Source organism: Melanerpes formicivorus, unplaced genomic scaffold (assembly GCF_026170545.1).
Source record: "Melanerpes formicivorus ecotype bairdi unplaced genomic scaffold, bMelFor1.0.p_v2 SCAF_35, whole genome shotgun sequence".
NCBI lineage: Eukaryota > Metazoa > Chordata > Aves > Piciformes > Picidae > Melanerpes > Melanerpes formicivorus.
The window spans coordinates 3,841,943-3,866,029 of record NW_027142387.1 but is presented as its reverse complement, the minus strand read 5'-3'; the positions used below and the strand labels follow the sequence as shown (position 1 = coordinate 3,866,029).

Sequence of the window (24,087 nt, the reverse complement as noted above, 5' to 3'; positions counted from 1 at the left end):
ACCCAAACCAAACATCAGATCCACTGCACAGCTATTTCCTACACATTCTCAAACTATATTACATTTTCATAGGATTTGGGGGTTTGAAACTGATTGCAACCAACTGGTATATATATAAACCCAAAAGCATCTGTGGCATATAGAACTGCTGAGTACCTAACAGTGATGATACTAAGAATTCATGGATTCCAAGAATACATCACTGGATTTTCACAGAGTGATGACTTGTGCTTGGGCTTAATCAAATGGGATTTACTTTTATTTGGTTTTTACTTTAACCCAATGAGAGAAGCATTTTTGCCTTGAGCCACAAAACTCCAAAACAACAACAAAAAGCAACCAAAAAGACCCACAGAACCCCCCCAACAACACAAAACCCCCAACAAAAAAAACCAATAACCCCCCCCACCAAACCCAAAATCAAAAACACCAAAAAAATTCAACAGAAAATCAACAACAAAATGCCCCCCCAACCAAACAAACAATAAAACACCCCCAAAATACTCAAACTACAAAAAACCCCACCCCAAATCCCAACAAAAGTAACCAAGAAAATGTCCAACACAAAAATACTAGACGGATGCTTTACCTCTATACATTTTTTGTCATGTACTTTAAACAGATGTTTCCAAAGAACAACTAATTGCAATTTTTCAAATATTGTATTGAAGCATTTTGGCAGATCTGAAAGCAAATTTTTGTTTAAAAAATTGGAAACGAGGCATTTCAACTTTTCCAAGTGAATTCCCTTCCTCCTTTTGGATGGAAACCTTCAAATGTCAGCTAAATCCGCAAACTATTTCATTGTCACCTGAGTTATTGTTATCAGCAAATTTACTTTTGAATTTTTTTGAGGGGCTCAGTTTTAGAGAGGGCAGGTCTTGGAAATTCTTACAGCTAAAGAAATCACTTTTTTTTTTTTTTTCAGCAAATATTTTAAGCAATTTGTTATTCATAGCTGTGACTCAGCCTCCCGGTCTTCTATTTGCCAGTCAGATATTTTTCAGCAACAGAAGAAATAGATTAAGTTCTAGTGTGAGGCGTCCCTGCCCATGGCAGGGGGGTTGGAACTAGATGGTCCTTGTGGTCCCTCCCAACCCTGACTGTTTCTATGATTCTATAAATTTACATATTATCAAACTATCTGATGCCTGAATATTACACTGTGAGGCATTGAACGAACTCTAATACCACAGTGCAGTCAAAGCCATCAGCCTTTTGTGTTTGCATTCACTACAGTTCACTACATGTGGTTGCAACAGGATTTTGCCTCAGTAGGTTTGGTTTTGGGTTTTTTTTTTTCAGATTCTGGCTTAAGTGATGACTTGGTACAGGAAATCTGCAACTCACCAATGACTGCTTTAAGAAAGATAACTGAACAGGCTAATAGCTTTTCTTGTCAAAGGTTGAGTCAATACACTTCATTCACTTAAAACCCATCTTCTGCCTAATGGGTGCAGAGACTTAAGTTAATAAATATTGATCAGTACTGTAGTAATAGCAGACACTTAATGTCAGTGTGGGGAAAGAAAAGCAAACAGGAATATGGACCTGGTTAATTTTGTAAAATTTCAAGCTATGATGAATTTGGCAAGGAAGAGCAAGAATAAGACCTGTTCTCATGCACATTTCTTTCATGTTCTCTGAATTCAAGTTTCCAAACTTTCAGCAGTTCTTTCACCTTTCCCTTATGGAAAAAGACATCCTGAATCCATTCATTCCTGTTTCCCCTTCACCTTCTACCACAGGGCTTGACCCTTCTTTCCCTTACATAGATTTTATACCAACATGACATTTACTTCTTATTTACACAAGGTGCAAAGTACAAGTAGAGTCTAAACCCAAGTATTACAGAGTTCCATTATTTCTATTCAGGAAATTCAAGAGTTTTTTAAAGAAACATGGTTGAATTAATTACAACTGAAGTTCTAATTTAACACATTATTTGCTAAGGAATGACCAGTGAACAAAGTGGCAATCTGAGATCTGGTAATGTCTGCACCTTGACTAAACTTCCTTCTTAATGCTTGAGGAAGGATAACATTCAGTACTTGGAACACCCAGATAGGGAATTTCAAGATTTAAAGATCTGGGCAATTTAACCCTTGTATCTACTTATCTGTCTTAAAATTGTCATATAAACAAATTCATGAATCGTGTTTAAAATTCACAAGGCAGGCATAATGTTCATAGCTGACAGCAATTTATCACTTGCTTTGATAGCAACAGATCACAATCATTAACAGTAGTTTAAAAACACTCCTTAACATTCACATGGCTCTATTTCTTCTTTTTATTTTCATTCTAAGGGATCTGTCAATGCCATAGTAGTTGGCCCAGTTATATCCTTCTGGTATACCAATTGTACGGTCCTAGACCATTATCAAAGCACTACAGACTGCACCAAAAAAACTTCCCAAAGGAAAATATTCTGTGATGCTCTCTTCTGTGAGCCAAAGCAAGCTACAAGTCACGCTACATGTTGTGGAGGAAGAGTTTTCATTCTCTCCCCTTCAGGCCCGTAAAGGACAGACTCAGATACAGAACATCATATCTGCGTAATGTTCTTTAGTTCTTTAATGCTCTTTAGTTTTTTTAATGTTCTTTAGATTCCTTAGTTTACAAATCAAACACCAAATTCAACTGAAAGAAAGAGATAGTGAAAAGACTTTGGCTTATTGCCATGAAATGGTCTATACATAACATTACCAAGCCTTGTGAATTAAGCATATGAGGATTTCAGCTACTTTTATCTGCAAATCTCTCTTTTCTCTCTTGCATTGAAAAGTACAATAGGATTTATATATACATATACGTATTTCCAAGGATTTAGCCAGATATCAGTGCTTGAGTGAACTATATAGCTATTCAATAGAAACTATAAAACATTGATACAAATATAAAGACATAATCAATATAAAAAGCTTATATTTATAAAAAATATTTTTAGGTAACAGTCTTCCCCTGAGGGTATACCACATAGTTGGATTTATAAATATTGCTCTGCACTGCAGCTTGGTTACCAAAGTTCAAAGTTCAGCTCTTAAATGAAGTGTAAATCGCTCCAGTCACCTGACATGGCCGCAGTGGTTGCCTCAGGATATGTTCCCTAGTTTGTTGGAGTAATAAAGACACAGCATCAACAGGGTCTCCGAAAAATCTGGAGAAGATTCCTTCTTCCACATATGGAAGATACGAGAGCAGGACCTATAGGCTAGCAAGCGCGTGCCACATGACTGGGCTTTAGTTTTCATGGCCAGTTCACTGATTTTTCTGGACCCAGTCCCAACTGTCTTCATTCTCCTTCCTGCTCTTTTCGGCCTCAATTATTTCTTTGTACCTCCGGCGGAAGAAGCCCATCTGTAAATCAAGAAGAGATGACAGTGGTAAGTGACAGGATCGTGAAGCTGAAATTTACTTTGTCAGAAAACAGTGTGCAGAAAAATGCATAGGTGTTAATCTTGAATTTCCCCTAGTGTCAGTCTGGAATCAGAGTTCTTTGTTTACATCAATATAAATGAAATCAAACCAGCCCCCAAAATCTTCACAAGTATTCTGCTCCTTATAGATGAACTGCTCTGAGGGCAGAGTTCTCCTGCATGAAATGTGACTTTTAAAAAAATGTACCTCGAGTATTTCTAACAAACAGAAGCAGCAGATACAGGCTTATTGGTTTCAGACAAAGACTAATGCAAAATTTGGATCTGAAGCTAAAAAAAGGCCAGCATTTGAGAATATCTTGCCAGAGTTTTATGAACTGCGCTCTCAGTGCCCACAACTGCACAAAACAACAGAGATCAGAGGAGTACTCTTTGCCCATCTCCCAGCATCCAAATTCCAACTAGCAGTCTTTTGCATAAGAAGTCCTTCTGAAAAGCCAGCATGGTATATTGACTGTCATGGATGCTCCACCACCGTTCTGAGGAACTCTGATGCTGCTTTGGTATACCTGTCTCCAGAACTGCTGCGCAGCCTCAGGTAACTCCTCTTCCTGCCAGTAAGCACTTTAAGACCTGAATTTAGATCTATTTGAGGACCATTTATATTAACATATTTTGAAGGAAATGAGTAGCTATAGACTCTTTTTCCTGCTACATGATTTCCCTTGTCCCATTGCTCTTCGTCCTGTAATCTGTAGTTCAGGAAGCAAAATACAAGCCTGATCCTGCAAAATGCAGAGTGTCAACATTAACTCCTCCACAAGCTTTCAAGATGCTGCATGGCTGATAATCACTTTTGCATATCTTCTTTTTTCTGAAACCCTTGGACATAGTTAAAAAAATCCAAGCAGTTTTCATTTCAGTTTGGATAAACCCCCCTCAAATCTCTGGGTTTAAGTATTTCAAACTAACGAAAATTATTTTAATAACAGACTTTGGTAAGCATTCAAGAATAACTTCTCAAACTTACCAGTGCACTATGGAGACCACTGAATCAATATTTTGTTCATCATAATTAAACATTTATGTAACTCCTACCACTCTAAACTTGTTTTCTTACTCCTGCTGGGCAAAACATAATGCTTTAGTCTTCCTTTATCAACCAGTTATTGCCATCTTTTACTCCCAAATCGACCATAAGTAGGAATATTTTGTGCTGTTTTGTCACTGATGAGTTTCTGTTAAGTTGGGCTTTTTAGGTTCAGTTCTTTGGCAATTTTAATTTTCTCCGAGTACATTTTACCTCACAGGGGTCTCAAAGGCAGCTTCTTCAAGCTGCCAAGAATGCTTCTGCAGTCAAGCTTCCTAAAGCCCAGGTTAGGGGTTAGACATGATGACCTTTGGAGGTCCCTTCCAACCCAGACCGTTCTATGATTCCTTGCCAGGGCTCCCAGCTACACCCTGAATTCACAAAACATGACACCAGACACAGGCCATGAAAAGAACAGAGAAGTTACAGCATGGTCTATTAAAACCCCTGTTTTTATATAACTGTGGACCCCAGCCCTGAGGTATGCTGTTAATTTGGAGACAGTTGTACTCTGATGAGCACAGAGATGTTTGTTACATGCTCACCTACAATCACTCTATAAATACACAATAGGGAGATACACACATAAATGCCTATAGCCTCACTTCTACAAAGGACCCATGACCTTCTGGAGGCCCCCACAAATTAGTGAAAGGAGACCGAAAAAGTCATTTGATTGTACTCCCCAGGCTGTGGGCATAGTCTCTGTTCCATCTGTCATGAGTAAAACTTTATCTGCTGGTCAGTACATGAAATGTCATGGACAATGGTGGTTCTGTTCTGAAAAACCACCTCACAAAAGGGACACTATTGAATTTTGGAGGGCTGTGTCTCCCTCACCTCCCAGCATCTTTCAGAACAGTGTACAAAAGGGTTCAGGAAAAGAGCACTGAAGAAGAGCTTCTCTAGTTCCCTATTCTTCAAACTTGCTGTAGCAGGTTCTTCAGCACAAAAATACTACTATCAGCAACTTTTTTACTTTTACCTACAAGCTATAGCAGTGCAAATGATGTATTTTGAGAAGACATCCTCAAGGCAGCACCATCATAAAATCCCAGTGAAATTTTACCATTGATGCCACATACTTTGGAGCAAAGGAGACTCCAGAAGTTACTCTATACTAAATTTGAATTAGTTTATAGGTAATGAAGAAAAAAAAAAGTGTATGAAGCTGCTGCTCCTCTGATGTTCTGCCCCACTAGGATTAATCATAGGTACTTATTTTAGTCAGAGGAATCTGCAGGCCCTCCTTATATACACTCAGGGAGCAGATGTGTGGAACAAGTGGGTGCCATTTTTTGTATTATCAGTTCTTATAACAGACCTCAATGTTCTGCACATTAGAAAAGAAAATTGCTACAGGACTTTGTTTCCTAAGATTAACAAGAGAAGTTTAATTTCTAGCTTTTAAAAACAACTTTTAAACCCTTAAGGTTTCCATCCTTCATGCAACCACATCCTTGGTACAATAAAATCCTGTCTGGAAGGTATATTCAAAATTGTACAAAGGCTTTTTAATTTCCTCGAGGGCCAAACAAACAAAAGCAAACTCCTTCCCACTGTTATTTTAATAAAAATTGTCTGTTTGTGAACATCTGCTTCAGGAATTATTTTTTTAAAGGCAGTTATGATAGTTCTGGTGTTTTACTGTTTTCTTACTGGATGCAGCATGCTTTTGCATATCTCCAGGAGGGCAAGAAAGTGAGCTGAAGACCACAATAAATATTAACAAAGCACAAAATTCTACAGCTAGAAGAGATTCCACTACAGAGCTATGTGTGTTTTCTTGATACAAATGATGGTAGGATAATCTAAAATTCTGTAGAGGACCTAAATCAAATGCAAGAAAAAGGAGAAGTTGGACTTTAAGGTTTTTAAAAAGACTTTTAAAAGTAGCCACCAGAGGTTAGATATATTTCCCATCCCTGAAAGGCAATGATGTGCCTTGTTATGGGATACTGTTCCTTACTATTAACACAACATATTTCTATTTCAGCTGATAGGGTCCCTATCAACACCAGAATGGAGGTTTGGGGCAATGGCTGTGAAGAAATCACAACCTAGTCATTGTCTCACAGGAGACTACACAACTCCCATATCCACCTCCTTACAATAGGATGATTACATTAAAAATGACAGCAATATTAACCCATATGGTGAGGGCTGATAAGTGCCTGTGGCAAGCTGAAGAGAACAAGTTACTTCACCATACAGTGAGGAGATACAGAGGTAATAAGCAGGAGGACACTTGGACCAGAATTCATGCAATGTGAGGTTGAGTGGCTCTTTTGTCATTGAGGCAGAAATGACACCAGATGATCTGTTTTCTGTAGCTAATGCAGAGCTCTTAAGGGAACTCCAAACACCCAGTGAGGACAGGACTGCTGGAACTCAGTCCTTGATTTCAAGCACAAAGAGGAGGAGGGATCCTCAGCTTTAACAGGAGTATTGCCATGATCTAATTTATGGAATGAGTGTTTACAGTGTGCCAATGGTTTCCAGCCTGTGTTTCATGGGCAATGAGTCTCTAATATTGTTTAATTCTCTCAAAATTTGCTTTCCACATATACAGACATACATTATGTGTGGGGGTGTACACACATAGTGCTGTAGGTATATGGCAAAGGAATACCCAAGTCCAGAGCTGTGACCGTATCAATCAATCTGTGAGTTTACACCACCACCACATTCAAGGAAAGGACTGATGATAATATTTTGATCAGTAAACCTCTGCCTGGGGAAGGCACTTATGAGAGGAAGTGCATCAGAAGAGCATATTTACAGGAGGTAAGGAGAGAGTACCATGGGAAACTGAAGGTTTATAATGCAAGAAGAGGAATCAGCCACCAAAGAAATGAAAAGTGTCAGCTACAGTCAGCATTTCAGAGTTGGGTGAAAATTATTAGGGAAGTCTGAGGAGGTCATCTTGAATTATGGCCTTTTTGGTAGGTGTTGCTGAAAGAAAGTTCTCAGGAGTGGGACATTGCTCACCGTGCACCATACTTTACTTTTAACACTAATGGACCTCCATCAGAGGGGAACAGCTACAACAAGGGCACCATGTTCTAATTAATTTCTTCTGTATGCAAACAGAGAGGAGAAAGACTTTGGGAATACAGGGACAGTGCTGAAATCTTGGGGCTATCAGTGTCATTCACAATGGATTCATGTCCCACACCAGGGAAGGAAGTAAGCATCTAAATTGCGTGTGAATCCACAAACTGTCATGTTTCACATCTGCCATGACAATCTGCAGCAATGTCTGCTTACTTTTCAGCAAATCCAAACAAATTCAGGCAGAACCAAATAAAACAGAACGAAAAAGCTGGCCTGGTCTTTGCCAGAAGTGACAAAAACTAACCAGTCCTTGCTGGAGGTGCTTTAAGCACTACAGTCACTATAAATCGGTGGCTTAGACTCAAAACCCGAAACCATCTGTAGGTTTTAAACACAACCATTTAATTTAGTTATTCCAGCCCATGCACCCTTTTCTGGCACAGCATTACTGCCATCTACAGTCTGTGCTGAGCAGAAAGCATGTTCCTGGCAAAACTGAACAATAAAGCAACAGAAAATCTGTTGTTACTTGTAGGCTGGGGAATTACACCTGTTATTTGAAGTTATTTCTCACCATGTGACAGCACTGTCAAGTCCTTTTATTCAATCTTGAGTATTTAAAGTCTCTTTCACTAGTGCACACAACTGCTTTTAACTGTCATGCCAGGTTTAAATCCCTTAAAAATGACAGGTAAGTCAACACTGACACAACACTGCATTCATCACACAAACTGAAAACTCAGACAAAGAGATTTCAGAGTGTTGAATCAACATGACAATAAATTGTCTGGTGGTTTGCTGTTTTCTTTTTTCTTCTGCTACTACATTCTGCACATCCAGAGGCTAATCACTGAATTACTGGAGTTCATATTCTTCTAAATTCCAAAAGAATAAGTATTTAGCCAGCATTTTCATGAAGTACCATCCTGTGGCTATCTCCCTAGGTTGCCAATTAGAAGGATTATGTTTGAAGAGCGACAATATTACAAAATAAAATCTGATCTGCAGTTGGGAAAAAACAAAGCAGATCAGGGGGCAAACAGCATCACTGCTGGGTGTCTACGGCATTTTTATCATGCTCAGCAAGGCTCACTCTCAAATAAAAAGGCAAATAGTTGGAAATGTGGACTGTAGTTAACCTCATCCACGAGGAGAAAAAAATGATATGAGCACTTATGCACTGCTTTAAAAAATTGATATCTTAATTTACAGTATTGTTTCAAGACTATAACTGAGTTAGGAATGGAGAATGTCTGTGAACACCAATGTTCAAACAGAATCCAACACTTTATCAAAGAGTTTTGCTACAGTCTGTAAATTTTTTTCACTGTTTCTCTGTGATACACCGAGGTACTACATTTCACCCAAACATATTGATTTTTCTCAGTATGGCTTTGCTGATATCATCTGATGAAGGTTACTGACCACAGTACAAACTGAAAGTAAAAAAGTACTCATACAGGTGTAACTAAGAAATAAAACAAAATTTAAGAGCCACTGAAGAAATCTCCCATCAAGCTAGGCTTCAATAAGATACTTGGGTTTCAGTGTCTTAATCGCAAGCTGTCTTTCTTCTATTAGACCGTTGCTTCATCTGCTATAAGCCCTATCCAGACATATCTGATGAACAGTCTGGATTTACATAATGAATCTTTTACTGCTACAACTCTTTAGGCAGAGGTCCCAAGTATTAATTTCCTTGCCCTTCTGAAACAATTAATCCTCTCCTCATCTTTTTTGGGTGTATGCCCCTTAGACACTTCTCCCTTCCCATAAACAGCACCATAGCTAGAAAAATATGCAGCCAATCATGGTTCAAAGTGGGGCTGGGAATTTCACTCTGAGCAAGATGCCACCAGTTAGTTAGCAAAGCAGCAACACCCCAAATCTTTTTAAAGCAGTGCTTCTGACATTGGAATTAGGGAGTGTTTCCCCATGCAGAGATCGATCACTAGTTATTAAGTGCATCTCTACTATTGCCAAGAAAGCAGGAAAAAACACTTTGCACTTCAGTTCACATGGCCCCGGATAATTCTGGCAAGCCACCAGCTCCAAAAGGATGCATCATTTCCTTCCTCTCAATTAGAGGACCCTTGCCATGGTACAGAGGGGTCATGAACAGATATTGTGTAACAGCTTTTCCATAGAGGACCAGCAAACTGCTACTGCCTGGGTCCCCTGTGAGGAAAAGGCATGTTTGGAAAGCAGCCACATGTCATGCCTGTGGTTAAAGGAGAAATTGTATATTTAGAAGGCAGGATGATAGTGTGGCTAAGGTAAGCTCATGAGCACTCAAGTGGTCTGGCTTTGATTATTCAGTCATTCATTGACTTTTTGAGAGGCAAATCCATTAACCTTCCTGTAATGCAGGTCCCACATTTGCTCAAGGAAACATCACACATACTTCAAATATCACCATTCCACAAGTGGCTGGGGTGTGTATGGATACACACATGGTATGTTCTTTGCATATACACACAATGTTTTAACATATATTAAGCATCTGGGGAACTGAAGCAAACAGAAATTCAGCAGCTTGCTCAAAGACAAGTTCTCCTCTACAAACACTTTGTTTAGCTACTGTGGAAGAATTTGATATCTAGCATCTGTGCCTGATCCCGACGTATTGCAACACACAGACATTGCTATGGCAGACAAGAATTAGCAATGCACACAAAATTAACTTTTAAAGTTCTTCTACATATCCTAACTGACTTAAGATACTACTGTAGATACCTCAGGTGAAGGTCTGTAGTTCTCTGTACATCTTAGAATATGTTTTATGAGGCCATTCCTTTGTAATATTGAAATAATAAGAAAAAAATGTAGTGCCTTTTTTTCCCCCCACACAAAGAGCAGTCAGTCAATTCGTCAACTTAACTCAAGTGGTCATTAAATAAAGCATTAATTTAACCAAATGCTCTGTCTCTAGCTTGAAGGACAAATTTGCAAAACACATCACTAAGGCTAGGTACCTGCAAGTAGATAGGCAATTCAGAGGTGCATGCATAGAAAAGATGCATTTAGGTGTGTGAAAGAGATAACTGCAAGCAGGGACTCCATCAGAGCAGGTAATCTAATTTAGTGCTTTTCTAATATAACATGCTTTCCCATTGACCCTGATTCTAAAGTGTTTCACCCTAAATAGGAAGCCCAGCCTGGTTTCTCTAACCACTTCTTGTGCAACCCACAGTTGTTCAGCTAACTTCAATGCACCTAGTAGTTCTCGTAGTTCTTAGAAAATCTTTACCATGCAGGTAAGAGCTAATTTGCCTCAGACACAACTCATGCACCTAGCATTTGATTAATTTGTGCATGAATAATATATTTTGTTTAGGACTTAGTACTTACAGTACTTCAAAAATCAAGAGAATTCCAGCAAAACCTCCTCTCCTTTGAGGGTGACAGAGCACTGGAACAGGCTGCCCAGGGAGGTGGTGGAGTCCCCTTCTCCAGAGAATTTCAAAATCTGCCTGGATTCATTCCTGTGCAACCTCATCTAGGTGAACCTGCTTAAGCAGTGGGGCTGGACTAGATGATCTCCAAAGGTGCCTTTCAACCCCTACCATTCTGTGATTGTGTGACTGGACTTCTAAACATCTTTCAGTATTATGTTCTGGTAACTTGAGTTTAATCGAAGCATGAACTTGCAGGATGGCGACTGTATACAATAACTTGCATGACAGATGTTACCAGTATACTTATGAGTGCAATCAAAAAGCAAATTAGCCAACATGAACACTTATAAACACTTCCAAATAGTTTAAAGATTTCTTTCCTATTGCAAAATTTTACTAAGTATCTTATTTTAAAAAAAAGTCATAGAATGAACACAACCATCATCTGAAGTTCATCTCCGATTCTCAGTCTCAAAAAGAACACAATGTCTGCTGCAGATATGTCTGGACAAATTACTGCTTTCTTAAATCCCAGCAGGGAATAGGATAGTAATTAGATATATGATTCTTGAAAGTCAAATTAATGTAAGAGATATCTCAATCCACATTTTCCATTTCCTCTCCAAAGGCAAAAAAAAACCCCAAAACACAACACAGATACAAACCCCAAAACTACTGAAGTATTTCTGGCTTTGAAATCCAGAGACTAAACATTAAAAACTATTTCTGGAATCAATAAAAAGCAGCTTTGCAATCACATTTTGATATATTTTACCTGCCAAAAATTTTTTAATGGAAGTTGCACTACATCCATTATTATCAGGATAAGTTACTTCCATGGGTTTAGCTGAAGCAGGAGGAAATGGCTATGGCTGGTGTAACTCATAATACAGCATTTCCCACCATGACACAAAGCTTGAAGAGAGAATTCAGACTATTCAAGTCACACTTTCTCTGTTATTGGCACTTGGGTCTGAAGGATGCTAACGACTTCCAACAAATACACATATTGTGTTCCAGCAAGGGGGAACCTTGGAAACTGAGGTGCTTATTTGCAATTTTTCAGTCTACACTTACACTCTTTTTCTGGTTTGGGCTCCTGAAAATGATGGCTATCTTTCTTCTTTCAGAAAACATGTTCTGAACCACAACCCAACCTCTCTCTTAGCAGTGGATCCAAGGTGTTTTTTTTTCACATGGTGCCAGGATGAGAGCAACATAGCTGGCATGTCGGTGATGTTCTCCAAGTGCCTTGGCATGCATAGCTCCCATTTGGAGGACACCAAGACCACAGAGAACTCTCAACCTCACTGTCGTACATTTTCATAACTCATTTTATCAGGAAAGATAATAGAGGTATTTCACAAGTACAGGACACACACCACCACTGAAATGTTGCTGACCTTGGTCTTGAGAGTGGTGAACAAATATTAGATGGCAGTAGGAAAACTCACTGGAGAAAGCAGTGTTTCAGCTACAACTGCAATCTTAACCATTTACTTGGACAAGAACAAATATACATGCCCAGACTCAACCTTCTTGTAATATTTAGTCAGATTTCAAAATGCAGAGCAAATCACACAAAAAGTCTACTGCAGAAAACCCAACATTTGAGTAACTGCTGCAGGAATACAAACCCTTTTGGGGCTTCAGAAACAAAGCATCTACAAACATTTTGTGACATCACTTTGGTTCAGGAAAAGGAAACAAAATAAAACACAGTTGTAACTGTTCTTTAAGAAAATAAACAGGTTTCACATGATCCACCTAACGTCTGTTTGGTAAAAAACATAACCATTTACACAGACAACCAATCATTTTCACTGTCCCATTCTCTCCTCAAGGTTTCCTAGCTGTTACACATAACGAAGATCTATCCATATTTGGGAGATAATATCACAGAATGCCAGAAGTTAATTAACATCTGACTGCATTTTTATTACTTATAACAGGAAAATATTGAAAACCCTAATTCCAGGCCCACTAAACCTAGAATCCATGTCCCAAAAGCAGTACCCCTGAGAAGTCTACATATGAGACAGCATACAACAACTTCATTGGAGCAGCTAGATAAGCAGGTAACAAAAGCAACAAAATGAAAACTTTACCAGAAAAACTCTACAGAATGCCATGATTTGAGGACTACAGAAAGAGGAATTTCAAAGAACACAAATGAGTAATGTTTTTTATAATTCTGATGGACAGACAGGAACGGACTATGCAGTTCCTACAGGTAGGGGTCATACTTTTATAAATGAGACGAGCCAAAAAATGAGACAACAAAGCTAGGCAGGAACTTGGAAGAAATGGTGAGAAACTAGTGTTGACATGGTTTAAACTGAGGAGAGATGGTGGAGAAAAGAGAAAAGGAGAAGTATAGACTTAACAAGTTCTGGGGCAGCGGGCTTGTCTGCCTGCATCTCTATGGATCTTTATGAGCTGTGAAATACACCCTACTCTAGTCTCTGGTAAATGCTCGCAGCAAGCAGAGCCAACTGCCTTGTTTATCAGAACATCAATTATGATTCTTAATTTTAAAGTATCCCCAGAGTAAATAATGGTTTATTCCTGGAATTGTATGTAGAGAAAGAAAGAAGCATGTGAACTCTGAATAGGTACAACTTTCACCAAAGACAAGAAATGTCATTCGGCTTCAACAGATCTCTCTGTCCCCATCTGTAAAACCTCTTTATAGTATATAAATACATATTTCCCCCTATGCTGAAATCCAGAGAGGTTTTGTGCCATAACTGCACATGTCTAGGCACTTCTGTGGAAGAATAGAAAAAAAGAAACAACAATTTTATTTCATTGCAGGGCTATTACACAAAATCCTGGCCAACAGGAAAGGGAGTCAGTACAAGGACTGGTCAGGAAATGGCAGTTAGCCTCTGCCACCTGAGCTGTAGATAAAAGGAAGAGAAAATGTTTTCAAGTTTGTAACACAGGATACAGAGAAATAACTGGCAAAGAATAAGTGCAGAGGGTGGGTTTTCTTTTTTTTTTTCCTTTGCTGGAAAATGGTGAGCTGTGTACTTTGGCCCATTGTAAAAAGGCTTAATGTTTGAGGTCCTAAGTAAGGGGAAACTCTGGGTTTTGCTACATAGGTGAATTTCAAGTTAGCTTTAGCCTTAGTCAGTTTCAGGTATTTTCTGAATGCTGAAACAATACCTGAGGCAATGGCAACTACTGCATTTAGGGGAATACAAGTGTCCTTTCACAGGCACTTAGGTAATCACAGAACAAAGTCAAACTTCTTCAAGCAAGAAGCCCAAATGCTGCTTGGATTTGTCTGGCTTTTTTTTTAAAAAGAGTTCCACCTTTCATAATTAAACATTTGTGTTTAAAAGTTTGTCCCTTAAAATAGTGCGAGCAGGCAGCTGCATCCACGCATGATGGGGTGCTTGGTGCCATGGTTTAGTTGATTAGATAGTGTTGGATGATGGGTTGGACGCAGGATGATCGCGAAGGTCTCTTCCAACCTGGTCTATTCTTTCTATTCTATTCTATTCTATTCTATTCTATTCTATTCTATTCTATTCTATTCTATTCTATTCTATTCTATTCTATTCTATTCTATTCTATTCTATTCTATTCTATTCTATTCTATTCTATTCTATTCTATTCTGCCTCTGCTTCAATGAGGATTTTTGCAAGTCCAGCACTTGGTAGGATTCATGCTCCTCATTGGAAAAAGCCTGCACTAGCTCAGTTCAGTGGACGGAAGTGTCTTCACAATATTTCTCCTATAAACTGGAGGAAAAAAAAAAAACAACACAACAAAAAACCCCACACAACAACTTCAAATTCTCATTTTAAGACAAGGGCATGAACCTTCTGTCTAGCACATACTGAAGAGCAGGAACCCTCTGGCTAATGAAAAAAACAACATATGTGGCTGCTATTTTGCTTGTCCTTCTCTCTGCAACCCTGTCAAAAATGCAGGGTTTGGAGCAGAAGAATGTCTCATCACATAAGGGACACCCACAGATCAATTATTTGCCCCAGGAATCAAAAAACTATAAAACAGAGCGAGAAACCTCATTTTAGGCAAGTTTGAGCTTGGATACCACAGGGACAGACTTGGTTCAGGAAGAAGCTTAATGTCTAGATAAATAAGTTTAGAGCCCAGCTCCTGTGTTAAAGATGCCACAAAGAAACAAAATAATGTTATTGCAATGAATATAAAAATCTTTGGTTTGTAAATCACTTCCACAACTGGCTCCACACATCACTCAGCAGCCCAAATGTCTGGTCTGGTATTCACTTACACATCTCTTCTTTGACATCCTCTAGACACAAATAATTTTTTTTTTCTTTCTGTGCACTTCATCTAAAATGATATGGATTGAATAATTCACTCCACAACTCAAGCCAGTTCAAACATAGAAACTTCAGCCCACAGCACTGTAAAGCACAGATATTATTAATAGAATATTTATTGTGTTATATCAGGCCTCAGGTTTTCATTTGCATGTTGTATGCCAATTCTCTCCCAGTTTATGAATGCATAAATCCTCTCTACCCAAAGGGAAACTTGTCCCCATGCATGGCTGCAGTCCTGACAGCTGAGGGAAGTGTGTGGGGGACAGTACTCCCCAAAATAATACAGCTGTGACTGCCTTTCCCTCCTGAACTGTTTACAATGCTTGTGAAACTGCGGGCTTGCCTAGCACATGGGTAGTTGGCCTGAAGCAATGTAGCTTCTTCCCCTGCTCTACTCTCCACAAGCATCTGGAGGCTACCAAAGAAGTGTAGCCCAATCTCCACAGTAAAAAGCAAAATGTATTGCTCTGGGCAACAGCACAAGAACTTCTCCTGCTCCTTTTGTATACAAGAGATCACAGGCGAGGCATGAGTGGGGAGACCAAGCAATGCTGGGCTACACAACAAAACTGGGGAAAATGGGCAGCTCTTGCTGGTCTGCCTTAGCAATGGCATCTTGTGTAAGCCAGGGCAAAGGTGTCCACACCCTCTGAATCTGTGCACACTTAAACTAGAGAAAACATGGTGTCTACATGAAATACTAAAATAAATAGAGAAGAAAAGCCAGTCAAAACCTGACCAAACTCAAGCTGAAAAGTGTATTATGTGCACATAAATATAGCTGTGGTCATGCATGTGAATAAATAAGCTTTTATGTGAAGTGAAATAACCAGAGGTTTAAGATCAATTTCATTGATGGACCCCCTAAACTCTGCAGTTTTAGCCCTACAAATAATGAAATAATTACCATCCTTATCTTACTGTATGCACAGTAGCTTCATTCTAATTCAAAATAGGATTTTGTGTTGGAATGTCACCGAGATCTCACTCCTGCTAACACCATTAAATCTAGCAGTGTCTAACGTGAAATATTTACATGTATTCTAACACTTTTCTGCAACTTTCAGGAGCTGCTGACTGTGTCTGCAAAACACCAGTGTGTTCAAAGATCTGACCATTGTACGGCACCGCTCAGGGCACAGCTGTGCACACTGGGACTGTATCTTCCACACAGGGCTGAGACACTGAGGCTGCCAGCAAGCCCTGCACTGCTGCCACTGCTCAGCTTCCTTGTAGTGAGTTTGCTCCAGCCCCTGCTCTGTTTTGTGTGAACAGATGCTTCCTAGGACCACATTTTAGTCCTAATTAATTTCTTAATAAAAATATAATTTATTTTATACTCCAGTCCTAAAACCTGGTTAATTTCTAGTTCTCACGAGCTGTTCTAAAATGGCCAAAGCTCCATTTAATTCAAATCTGCTCTTTCATTCCACAGTTAAAGACTAAAACACTTCTGAGACAATGATGTTTTTTGACTTCCTCACACAAAATTTAGGAATGACTCTACTTGGCCAATTTTGTCTAACAAATATTTGCAATCAGACAATTCAGATTCCTCTGTAGGACTGCAACTTTCCCATGTCAGTTTTATCTCAGACAACTTTAAAATCGCCAGTGACATTAATAAATATAGCAACTAGTGAGTGCAAAGGATTACTTACGTGCATTTGTGTTCCAGACTAAGACTTAAATGAAAATAAAATACTGGCTGATACTAGCAGACTTTTAATCACTTTTCTCTAAAACAAAATCATAAGTTATTGGTTCCTTTAGTTATCATACAGCTCCATGGATAAAGCACTGGAGCACAGCTAACAAAACTTCACTTTTGCTGCTGTCCCTGCCATTAGAGTCTGGGGCAAGGCACCTTCCTTTGCTTTGCACTGTCACATCTGCATGCAGAAAGGGCTATATAAGCCTGGTGCTTAGTTAAAATTATTCATTTCTGTCACTCAGAATTTCCCTCAAGGATTTCATGCCACAAAATGGCAGCTTCTTTATGTGTACTTGGAATGATCCCTAGAATTATTTGAAAAAGAACTCAAGTCTCAAGATTAAGCCAGGAAGCAAAGGACTATATTAATTCTGGTAGAGACCAAGACTTGAACTTGAGTCAGATTCTTGTGGAGGCAAGCAGTGAAAGCTGCTGCTCCTCTTATCTTGAACATTTTCAACAGTTCATCTAGCTCCTTTTTCATATGGGCCATATGAAATCAGTCACATAGGTATCAGCAGCTGTAACTCCTTTCCAAATGGAAAGCACAATTAATTTTGACCTGGCCAGTATATACTTTATGGATGATTAGGGGACTTGAACATCTCTCCTATGAAGAAAGACTGAGAGAACTGGAGCTGTTTATGCTTGAGAAGAAAAGGCTGAGAGGGGATCTTGTTAATGTCTATAAATATCTGTGGGGTAGGTATCAGGATGAAGGTGCCAGTCTCTTTTTTGTGGTGCCTGGTGATAGGACAAGGAACAATGGGTACAAGCTGGAACACAGGAGGTTTAACCTCAACATGAGGAGAAGTCCCTTTATGGTGAGGGTGACAGAGCCCAGGAACAGGCTGCCCAGGGAGGCTGTGTAGTCTCCTTCTCTGAAGACTTTCAAAACCCACCTGGAAGCATTCCTATGTGACCTGCCCTAGGTGATCCTCCTTTGGCAGGAGGTTTGGACTCAATGATCTCTGGAGGTCCCTTCCAACCACTAACATTCTGTGATTCTGTGACCTTCAAAACTGACTATAAAAATACTTTAAATCTTTAATCCATAATAAATTTGTATACTCTATGAAGTAGATGTATAATCTACACCACAGCTATATACACATCCGTATAATCTCTACTATGAAGTGCAGGGCCAGTTTTTGGCCCAGGTTTGTGACTCCACTCTCCAGCCTTCTGACCTGCAGCAATGTGTCCTCTTGCAGCACACTTGGGCTGTGACCTCCAGTCACGGCACAGCCGGTGAGCAGAGCCTGCAGCCACATGCTGCTAAACAGTGCAGAGCAGGCTGCTGGACCTCTGCCACGGGAAGCAAAGTAAGGCTGGACTTCTTCCCATGTGTGCATTTGAGATTTATTTCTCTCAAAGACAGTCCCTGACCTTGACCGTGGCCTTTTAAATTTATGGATTGGTAACAGGGAACTGAGGAATGAAAACACTTGAAGCTCCTTACCCTTCATATTTACCACTCCAGATGGCTGCTGCTAAGTGTCAGCATCAGCCCACTTTTACCATGTAACAGAGCCTGAGTACAAGGATTGTATCTTATCAGAGGTGGCATGAAGGCTGCCTTTTAACAGGTCCCAGTGCTTCATGCTCTGGCAATGTATTTTAATCCTCTGGAACTCTTGCTTTGAGAGATCTGAAGAATTTATTGCTCTCCCCCAGGCACTTACCTCTTGAAAACAGTAGCTACAGACTGGATTTTGCCAGGCATGCACTCAAAATGGTCCAGCAAATTTGACCTGATTTTCAGGAAACCCTGTCAGCCCCAGTCATCAGAAAACCACACAGATATACAGAGTATCTAAGTGTGATATAACAGCAGGTTTTAAAGAGGGATCCTCTTTTGTCCTGAAATGGTACCAAGACATTTCAACTTTTAACAACCAGGCTCTAAAAATAAATCCTTTTATGCACTGCTCTATATCATGGATCTTTCCCTGTCCCTCACAAAAGCCTGGATATGAAAATTTGCTAGCCAATGGCTTCTGTAATAGAGTTCCTAAAGCAAATGGTCATTTAATGCAAGAATAAATTTAACCTTTTGCTTCATGGCACTAGCCTTGGTGTTCACATTGCATCTGTTACCTTACCTTCCATAAGAGCACAGCCAGCAACAGGAAGATGAGAATTCCCACCAGCAAACTGATGGCAATGATCCATCCAACAACATAACCACGAGGCTCCAGATTGTGTAAAGCCTCAAAGACCACCTACAAAGCAATTAGAAAGAGATCTTTTTATCATTGGAAGTTGTACTGACTCATCTTATTAAACAAATTGCATGGTGGCCTTGCTGATCATATTTCATCTGTCAAACAAGTATGGAATGCACTTTTTATTTCATGCTTTCCATCTATTTTTCGCAAGGGATTTAAAGTTTTCAAGTGGAGCTTGAGCAGCCATGCCTTGGATCCAAAGGATACCAGCTTCTACTTTCAAGGAGCTCTTACCCTGACAGCCCCTCTACCCCAGACACTGAGCATGTTCTCCTGGTGCTGAGCCACCAAAGGTGCACAAAGGTTTGCATGAAAAATGACATCCCTTGGATTGGCAGGGATTGCCCTGACATCTCACCTTGCTTGTCTTACTCATCATGCTCTCCGCCCTGCCAAACACCCCAGTGCTTCACATGAAACACTCCTGTGTGCTGAGCTTGTTAACTTTTTTTTTCCACAAAAAATGGGACAACTGGCACATAGCCCTATTGGATACAAACAGTCCCTGCTGTGCTTCTCAAGAGACATTGTGTGAAAGAGGGAAGGGCGCGTGCAGTCATGGGCTCTTCTGGGAACACAGAGAGCAGTCCCCTGCTGTTCTGTTCTCTCTTTTTGTATAGCCATGTATGGCAGGAAAATACAGCCTATAAAGAACTTCCCTTAACCATCTGCCTTAAGAAGAAAATGGGACCAAATTATACCACTTGCATGCACTATATGAATTTCCAGTCTCTTATTTCAATCAAAAACAGTTCCTCGGTGGAAAACTCAAACCCAGTTCTCCTCACTGAATGCTATTTCTATGTTAAATTTTGCAATTTAATATCCATCAAATGTAGAGGCAGAGGGGATTTTTTGAAAGGTAATACATTTGCTTTGTCTGGCTTTGTTTTGGTTTGTTTTGGAAGGCAAAGCAGTGTTTTCCTCGTTCCTCCACAAACCATTTTCATCATCTTTACCAAAAAATGTCAAAACCCTTTCACAGATATGAATTGTTAAGTCTGGATTTCAAACAAAACATTTTTTTTTTTTAAAAGGTAGTTAAAAGAGGGTGGAAATTCAGGAGTTAGAGTCAGAAACAATTAAGAAATAATTACACTCACAGGTGGCACCTTTCAAACACAATCATTTGATACAGAGGGAAAGTAATATACAACCCATATGGATGTTGAATGTGGGCATTCAGGAAAAGACTGCAACAGGGAGGTTGTAGCACTTGAACAGGGGCTAAAGAGGCTCTGGGTTCTCCGTCTTTATAGGTTTCCAAGCCTCAAAAAACCCCATGGGGATTCTGAACTATCGAGTGATCAACAGTGGTGCCCTGAGGAAGAAATGGGGCAGGACAGACTCCCATGATCCCACCAATGAACATTTCTCTCTTATTGTAAGTGCACACAGCCTTAGCAAACACCTACAAAAATTACAGGCATAGATGAGAGAAAGCAGGTGATATATGATATATCTCTGTTTTGTCATGGTGTTCCCATGCAGAAGTACTCAAAGACCTCAGTTTCACAGGATAACACTGATTAAGACCACAGCTTTTCTAGACAAGGAATTTTAACACAGCTGACCTATGCAGACTTTTCTTTTTGTTCCTATTGATATCAGGCATTTGATGGCAGAGACATGAAAACATAACAAACGACAGGAATGAAGCTATACATAGATAGGCTTATCCAAACATATTCCCGTAACTAGTATCACAATGCTTAAAATAGCTTTTGGACACCAGAGAAAAAGAACAATTTCAATGTTTCAGACATTAGCACAAAGCCTTTGCCAGACTTTTCAAGACATCTTGCTGAACAGAGAAAGTTTCCTAAGCAGCAGTTTCCCTCATAGCCAAGATGAGTGTAAGCAAAATCCCAGACAGAGACATCAAACACAAATCTTGTGCCTTTTTCATATTTGTGAGCCAACTTGGAAAGATGATCTGATGTGGCAGTCCATTTCTCACAGAGGCTATGGTTAGCATCAGTCTTGTGGACAGATTCAGATGATTGTTTCTTAGATGATAAGGCAATTAATTGTACTTTCCTGTCTGATTCTTAAAGAAAAGGAAAAAACAAACAAACCACCCCAAAACAAAAACAAACCACAAGCAAACAAAACCCCCAACTCCTAACATTTTACGTATTGCCAGCTTTAGTGAAGAGACCTTTAAAATAATCGCTGGATGCAGATGAGTTAGTGCTTTCTCTCCATTACACAGACAGTATAGTCTGCAACCTCCAGCACAACAGAACTGCAAGTCCATCATACTGTAAAAGACAGAACCAGGAAGAGCTGCAGAGATCAAATCACACATCATCTCTAGAGCAAGAACCCCACATTTCAGGTTTGAAGCACTCTGCTTAGAAGACCTTAGCTGCAGCTTCTGCAGTCACAACTCAAACTATAATGTGAGAGAACAGCAACTTCTTACCTATCTAGTTTCTTCTAACAGCTTAGAATTAACATGCAAACATAAACCTCCTTATTCATGTCTTCCTGGTTTGGAGAGGGGCAGGGATGTTGCACATGTCTATGTCCTTATGCCTCTCAAGCCCTGGGGTTGTTCAGCCTGGAGAAGAGGAGACTCCAAGGGGACCTTAGAGCTGCCTTCCAATATGCAAAGAGATCCTACAGAAAGGCTGGAGAGGGACTTTCCCTAAAGGTGTCTAGCAACAGGACAAGCGGGAATGGTTTGAAGCTGAGGGAGATCAGGGTTAGATCGGGTCTTAGGAAGAAGTTCTTCAGCACAAGGGTGAGCTCGAGAGAACAGGTGCTTTAAAATGCTGTGTTTCTAAAAGGCAAGAGGGGGTGGAAGTAGCTTGCTGAGTGGAAAAAGTACCCCCATGTGCATCAAAAAAAGCCCAGGACATCATGAGCACTGCCTAGTGCCACAGACTGCTCCATCCAACTCAGACAAGCAGAAAAGGCCAAAGAAAAGAGTCCTCTGCACCGCAAGCAGACTGCTAAAGCTTAGGCATGTCAATATGCATTTAAATCTTCCTGCATGAAATTATGAAAAGAAAGACCTCTCAGAAAAACACCAACCAACCAACCAAAATAAACAAAAAAATCCCAACACTTTGAAGGTTTTTACAACCATAAACTTAATTTTTAAAAGTTTTTCTTTAAAATTTAATTTTTAAAAGTTTTTCTTTAAAAGTTTTCCCCTGAAATGTATTTGTTTAGCATTGCAAACAGAAACATATTCAAACCCTGAGAAAAAATAATGAAATCCATCTAGGACAATCAATTGTCTGTGCTGAATTACATTTGGGTGACTGGGATGAACATGAGAGAACAATGAACTCTACCCAGGAGGAGGGAAAGGTTTAAAGGCTTGAGAAAGTATATTTGCCCTGAGCTAATGGTAGCAACAGAGCTGTATGGTAGCCTTCAGCTTTATAGGGCACTTTGCTGAATCACAGAATCACAGAAACATTCAGGTTGGAAAAGACCCTCAGGATCACCAAGTCCAACCAATAACCCTATTCTACAAGGTTCACCCCTAAAACATATCTCCAAGCACCACATCCAAACGACCTTTAAACACATCCAGGGTTGGTGACTCAACCACCTCCCTGGGCAGCCCATTCACCACTCTTTCTGTGAAATTTTTTTTCCTAATGTCCAGTCTGCAGAGAGTCTGCAGAGCAATGCAAGCAGGCACAGGTAAAAGCTGCATGGTGAAAAAGAGATCGAGAAGTTTGTGCCTGAAGCATGTTCACTCACATTCATTTCTGCCCTAAAGCCATGGTGCTTTTCTGCCAGTCTTCAGAGGAGTCAGTTTGAGGAGTAACTTTGAGAGACTTCTGGAAAACATTGTCTACATCACAGAGGAAATGGAAATATCTTCAGAGAAGGAGAGTTTGGGCAGTTCAGATATTATCCCAAATCCTTTTTGTCTATTAGAATGGTGCTAGAAATTTCGTGCAAGGATATGATAGAATAGAATAGAATAGAATAAACCAGGTTGGAAGAGACCTTCAAGATCATCGCGTCCAACCTATCATCCAACACCACCTAATCAACTAACCCATGTAACCAAGCACCCTGTCAAGTCTCCTCCTGAACACCTCCAGTGATGGCAATTCCACCACCTCCCCGGGCAGCCCATTCCAATGGGCAATCACTCTCTCTGTGTAAAACTTCCTGAAGGAGATGTGTGCATTATATCCAGAGTTCCCCATTCATCTCTTCAGCTTTGCACCCCCACACTTTCAAGAGAGTGAGACTCCAAGGCATTTGGCTGGTTTTTGACATAGTGAGATCTAACCTATTCTTCCTTCCACAGTGGCACTAAGGGGGAAGTCCTTTAGCTCCATAGAAGCACTCAGTGAGTGCAAGATGCAGATTGTTGGTATTTGACCACTGTGGTCTCATGGAGCTTATTGTTGGTTTTGCCTTACATGCAGAGAAAAAGGGAGCCAAACCCTCGTGGAAACCCATAAGCACAAGAAAAGAAAATGTGCTTCTTGAAAATATCATGCCATTGGTTTCAGCCAATATATACTCATGCTAATACAACTGTCAGAGCCAAATCCAAACTCTGCTCACCTTCTTCATGTGACCTGTCCAATATAAGAGCTCAAACAGCCTCTTTTAAGTGGAGGTGGAAAATAATCATTCCAAATCACATAAAATCATATCCAGGTAAATGATTTCTGAAAACTGCATGAATGCCTTTTTTTTTTTCCCCCTCAAAGGGTTCATTTCAAAGCCTGCTACCCAGGTTACAGATGTTTACATAAGTATTGCAACTCCTTTACAAATCACCTACTGGATTTTCTGGTATTTTTATGGGTGGTCCTGCCACCACTAGTACTTCTAACACTGCCATCACAAATATCAGCCTTCCTTTTTCTCTTAACTTCTTTTCAGACACTTTGCACTCTGC

At 39.8% G+C, this 24,087-nt stretch overlaps 1 protein-coding gene across 1 annotated transcript in view; it reads right to left on the bottom strand.

Moving 5' to 3' along the window:
- Positions 1 to 384: 384 nt before the first annotated feature.
- Positions 385 to 24,087, bottom strand: part of ITGA9 (integrin subunit alpha 9) — a 216,509-nt gene continuing 192,806 nt past the window's right edge. The window contains exons 27-28 of the mRNA XM_068156889.1: positions 19,071 to 19,190; positions 385 to 3,360 (exon numbers count right to left, since the gene is read on the bottom strand). Of these exons, the coding sequence (XP_068012990.1) occupies positions 3,262 to 3,360; positions 19,071 to 19,190 (219 nt within the window). The 3' untranslated portion in view covers positions 385 to 3,261. The remainder of the gene's footprint in view (positions 3,361 to 19,070; positions 19,191 to 24,087) is intronic.